Source organism: Cicer arietinum, chromosome 6, assembly GCF_000331145.2.
Source record: "Cicer arietinum cultivar CDC Frontier isolate Library 1 chromosome 6, Cicar.CDCFrontier_v2.0, whole genome shotgun sequence".
NCBI classification, from domain to species: Eukaryota; Viridiplantae; Streptophyta; class Magnoliopsida; order Fabales; family Fabaceae; genus Cicer; species Cicer arietinum.
In genome coordinates, this window is record NC_021165.2 from 7,766,191 (window position 1) to 7,771,032 (window position 4,842).

At 31.1% G+C, this 4,842-nt stretch overlaps 1 protein-coding gene across 8 annotated transcripts; it reads left to right on the forward strand.

Moving 5' to 3' along the window:
* Nucleotides 1–948: 948 nt before the first annotated feature.
* On the forward strand, nt 949–4,049 carry LOC101501615 (uncharacterized). 8 transcript variants are annotated; one of them, XR_012163402.1, is made up of 7 exons: nt 950–1,843; nt 1,991–2,044; nt 2,171–2,361; nt 2,854–2,965; nt 3,063–3,181; nt 3,339–3,534; nt 3,716–4,049. XR_012163402.1 is itself a non-coding variant. In XM_073369712.1 (5 exons), the coding sequence occupies exons 1-4, from the start codon at nt 1,351–1,353 to the stop codon at nt 2,941–2,943; spliced, it is 828 nt and encodes a 275-aa protein (XP_073225813.1). In that variant the 5' UTR covers nt 949–1,350; the 3' UTR covers nt 2,944–2,965; nt 3,716–4,049. The 8 variants fall into 8 exon arrangements, 3 of the variants coding, with proteins under 3 accessions (XP_073225813.1, XP_073225812.1, XP_004504057.1); XR_012163403.1 differs by lacking the exon at nt 3,063–3,181 and having other exon boundaries at nt 949–1,843; XR_189968.4 differs by having other exon boundaries at nt 953–1,843; nt 2,854–3,181.
* Nucleotides 4,050–4,842: the final 793 nt, after the last annotated feature.

Sequence of the window (4,842 nt, forward strand, 5' to 3'; positions counted from 1 at the left end):
TTAAAAGAAAAAACACCTAAAATCAAAAATCCTAAACAAATCAAAATCAAAAGGATTCACTCATGAACCCTAAAATCATTCTGAACCTTTTGATTCACTCATGAACCCTAAAATCATGAACCCTAAAATCATGAACCCTAAAATTAATTTATAATGATTTTAGGGTTTTTGATTTTAGGGTTCATGAGTGAATCCTTTTGATTTTGATTTGTTTAGGATTTTTGATTTTAGGTGTTTTTTCTTTTAATTTAATTTTAACAAATAAATTTTATTTGTAATAATGATTTTTAACAATTATAATAATGATTTTTAAAAATATAAATTATATTTTTTAATCAGAAATAATATAATAATAAATTTATTCCACGTATGCGTCTGCCACGTCAGCTTTTTATTGACACGTCATTAAAAAAATGACAACTCATCATGATTTGGACTCAAATTCTGTTTGGGGACTAAAACTGGGGAGAAACAAAATGGGGGGACTATTTTCAATTTTCACCTATAATAGGGGGACCAAAAGTGCAATTAAGCCAAATAAGAATTTGCCTATATAACAATATAGCTGGTTAAGTTTAAATTTGTTCTTAAAAAACAAAACTATTAATAGATAAAATGACGTGATGGAAATGAAGACAACATATGAGTTGAATTAATAAAAACAAAAAAAGGTTTTTAAATATCGTTGCTCTAATGCAAAAGTAGTTAAAGAAAAATATCTAATAGAAATTTATTTGATATAAATTATCAAAGAGAAAACATAAAGAAAATAATATAATATTTTGACAATAACTGAAGAAGAGATTAAAAAAAAAAGAAAACGACGCATAAGAAGAGTGTTAACAAATTTGGAGTGACCCAAATATCAGTTTTGTTTGAAAATACAAATACAAATGCTGTTGTGAGTTGGGACGGGCAGTGCAATAAATTGGGTGGGCGTAACCCTTCGGGTTGAGTTACGGACTAGTGGGTTAGATCGATTGGGCTTTTGATTCGGTCCAAATTTTAGAATTCCGCGCCGCATAATTCAAAACTGTAGTTCAATTCAAAGTCGAAATAATCACGGTGAGGCGGGCCAACATTAACCCTCCCGCGCCGCGAATCTCTGGTTTTTTTAGATTTTCCCGATTGCCATGGCTTCTATGTCTCTTAATCATCACCACTTTTCCCTCCATTCTCTTATTTTTTATTCTTTCTTGTAAAAATAAACCCTCTTATTATCCTTTTTTTTTTTCTTTTCAAATTCTTCTATTTTCCCCAATATTTTCCTTTCCTTTCTCTTCCTTGCAAATAGGGTTCCGCAGTTATTCAGTTAGGGTTTCAACTTTTAACTCTCTTTAGATCTAATTGATGGAAAGCCAAGACAATTTCACCGACGGGGTTTTCAAAACCCGTTCCGCTTTAACGGACATGACTAACCATCCGTCAAAAAGGCCGTTATCTTTGATTTCCGGCGACGATAGGGTAGATAATTTAGTCAAAAAGAAACGTCAGTGCAATGATAATAAGGGGAAAAACCTTTGTTTTGAGTTACCATTTTGCGGCGATAATTCTTCGTCTCAGGAACCGAGCTTACCTAGTGGCGGGACAGATGATTCCAATGATAGTTTTGTTGGAAGACATTCGAATGAAGGGTTTATCGATCGGACAGTTGATATTAATGAAATGGAACGTTGTGTTGTTGAAAATTTAGGATCGGATAAATGTGCAGCTGGGGTTGTGGAACCACGAATTGTATCTTCTTCTAATTTTCCAGGATTGGAACGGTGTGTGAATTCGGATGCATCTGCTGGTGTTGGTGTTGATCTTATCAAAAATTGTACTTGTTCCTTTTGCTCCAAAGGTATTTTTTTTACATTACGATTTCTGTTTATGTTTTTTGTTCTTAAATTATTAAAATGTTTCATTTTTTGTATGATGTATTGTTTGTGTTTTTTGTTTGTCTTATATTGTTATTAAATGGTTGCTGTTAATTTATGTTGATTACTAGCTGCTTATATCTGGTCGGATCTTCATTATCAGGATGTCAAGGGTAGACTTACTGGTAAGTTGTCATAGAAATTTTTTTAAAACAATTTGCAAGTTATATATTAAATTATCTTTAAGTTTTTCGACTATCAATTTGGTTTGTTTTTGTTTTTTAACGATTTTATTGTAAACTTGTTGCTAGCTTTAAGGAAGAGTCAGAAGGAAGCAAGATTGGTGGTCCAAAAATTTTCTGGAATAAATGATACTCATACTATCATAAATCAACAGCAAGGTGGCATTGATCCATCCAATTTAGAATCGACTCTTTTGCATCAATGGAAATCTCTGTTTGTTCATATGGAAAACATATTGGGTCATGAAAGTAGACAACTTGTGAGTTTCTGTGATATCACTTGTATATAATATTTGGAAATTTAATAATTTGTCTATTGTTGACTTCCATTCCCATTTTAGTTTCTAAATCAAATTTTATGGTTTTTATATAAATAATTTTTACACTATCCATTTTCCATACTGCGGTTCACTTCCCTTAAAGGAAGCCATGAGTATCGTTTTCAAAGTTTTATATACTTCATAATGCGAAAAATTGCCATCAGCAGAGGTTAATGCAACCTCAATCGCAGTACTATCATAAAAACCTTAATGTTGCCCTACAAATCAGACACATATTTTTGCTTACCAGTTGAAACTTTTTTTGCATATGGACCCCAACCTCTTTGAAAACTATTTCTTAATATTTTTGGCTCATATTATGTTTTATTATTATGCTATGTTGTGAACGTCGGCTTCACTGAGCTTATCCCTGGTTTGTTGTATTCATTGTGTTCCTTAATGATTTGAGTAATTTCATTCTGCTGCTTTTAGGAATCAAGCTTTGAATCACTAAAAGACTTAAGAGAGAGCTGCAAGAATGATCTTGAGTTGTCCAACACAAGCAATTCTGGCAATCATTAGTGAATGGATGCCTATTATGATTGTAAGATTGCTATGCACACCAGTCTATTAGTCTCTAGTTTCAGTTATATGCATATGTAGATTTTTACTGTATCTTTTGTGAATTCGGTTAATTGTAGAATACCTGGAAGTATTTGTGTAGATTTGTCACATCAACCATTTCAATTGGTTCTAGTATGAACAAAATCAACCTTCCTTGGAGGAAAATGTTTATGGGCTTTGTTGAATGTTCCTAGAGGTACTAAACACTAAAGGAATACTCTATGACAATGCTGCTTACTTTTCAAATTATTTGGTACATGGGTTGTTTAATCCCAGGATTGGTTTCATTGACTTTTTAGCTAATGCGAATTTTGGACTGTCATAAATGACGAGTTGTTCATTAACTTGAACAGGTGGTGCGTTGGGTATGCGAAATGTTTTTTGAATGTCATCTTTTTAGGCTGAATGAATGCATGGATTTTCTTGTGGTTGTGGATTTCCCATTTCATGAGAGCTAAATACCATTTGTCATGGGATACTTTGTTTGGGCATGGACAATATTTCTCTCTTGGGGTCATGCACCTGATTATACTTAATGATAGCAGTAAGGTGCAATTGATCAACAGTATATTGATATTAAAATTCCATTTTGTCCAATTCTCAAATATATTGCATTATCCTTTTTGTCATTCGGTTGCAATGACAACTTTTTATTCTATTCTTTCGAATTCAACTATACATGTTAAATAAATCACATTCACTCGATCTGTATATTTGATATATCCAATAGGTGTGAAAGACTAAGATTCGATCTCCATATAGCACATCTTTAGAAGGACAATGAGCTTTCAGTGTGCCTAAATCTTGGTAGATTAATTTCGTAACCGGCTTGAAGGGTTTAAGCTTGTGGATATATATACGGTTTCAAATAAGGAGCTGAAAACCTTAGCAAAGATGAGTTATAAAATAAGTTTTGTATCCCTCATATTGTAAATTCTTGCACATTTTTCAACAATTTCTAGTACCTGTTGCTTCTAATGGGTCGGTCTTGATCAGCTCAACTGGACCTTCCTATCCATTTACATGAGTTGATATAATTTTTTGGTCAGCACCAAGTTGATATATATGATTATAAAAGGCAACATCCTCTAGTTCCTCATGGGCCATGTGACCGAGTCCTATGGTTATGTTTGAAAACAAAGAAATGGTAAAATAGTTAAAAAATATGTTTTTGGAGTTATTTATGATGAATAGTTGGACGACAAGATGTACACAGTAAAGCTTTAAATTTGTGCTCCTCAATTTAAAATGTTAAGGAGGAAATGATTAGTTGGACTTCTATCTCTTGTGAAACTTTTTAAACAACGAAATTATTTTGATATTATCTTATTTATTTCATTTCATCTTATGTCTTCACAGGCTCCTTTGATATACTTCCTTATCTCACGGTCACATTTAAGAAAAGAATTTGTAAATATTGTTAATTTTAGGTTAAAATGTAATTTAATTTCTTTTTTTCAATTGCATCCTCTATTTTATATTATGTACATCATTTTTAATTTATTATTTCTTCACTTTACGTATATGATATTTAGAATATATGAATAATTATTAAGAATAATTCAATAAAATCAATGTTATCTCTCATTTATCATCTATTTTTAATTTATATAAAATTATTAAATGCAATAATTATTTTAGAAGGAAAGAATTATATTCAAAATTTTATAAACATATCTTAAGTTTGATCTAAATATTGTAGAGTTTATAATCATGATTATCTCGTGGTTCACATTTAAAAGGAGAGTTAAATTGCCTTTTAAAAATCGTAGGTAAACAAATTTAAATTAATCATGTATACTCTACTAAGGAAATCTAAAATTCTAAATAAAGAAAAAATATACACATGATTATTTT

Coding starts and splice junctions, on each gene's coding strand:
- LOC101501615 (XM_073369712.1), top strand. CDS start 1,351: ATGGAAAGCCAAGACAATTTCACCGACGGGGTTTTCAAAACCCGTTCC. Junction 1,844..1,990: donor TTGTTCCTTTTGCTCCAAAG/GTATTTTTTTTA, acceptor GTTGATTACTAG/CTGCTTATATCTGGTCGGAT. Junction 2,362..2,853: donor GTCATGAAAGTAGACAACTT/GTGAGTTTCTGT, acceptor TGCTGCTTTTAG/GAATCAAGCTTTGAATCACT.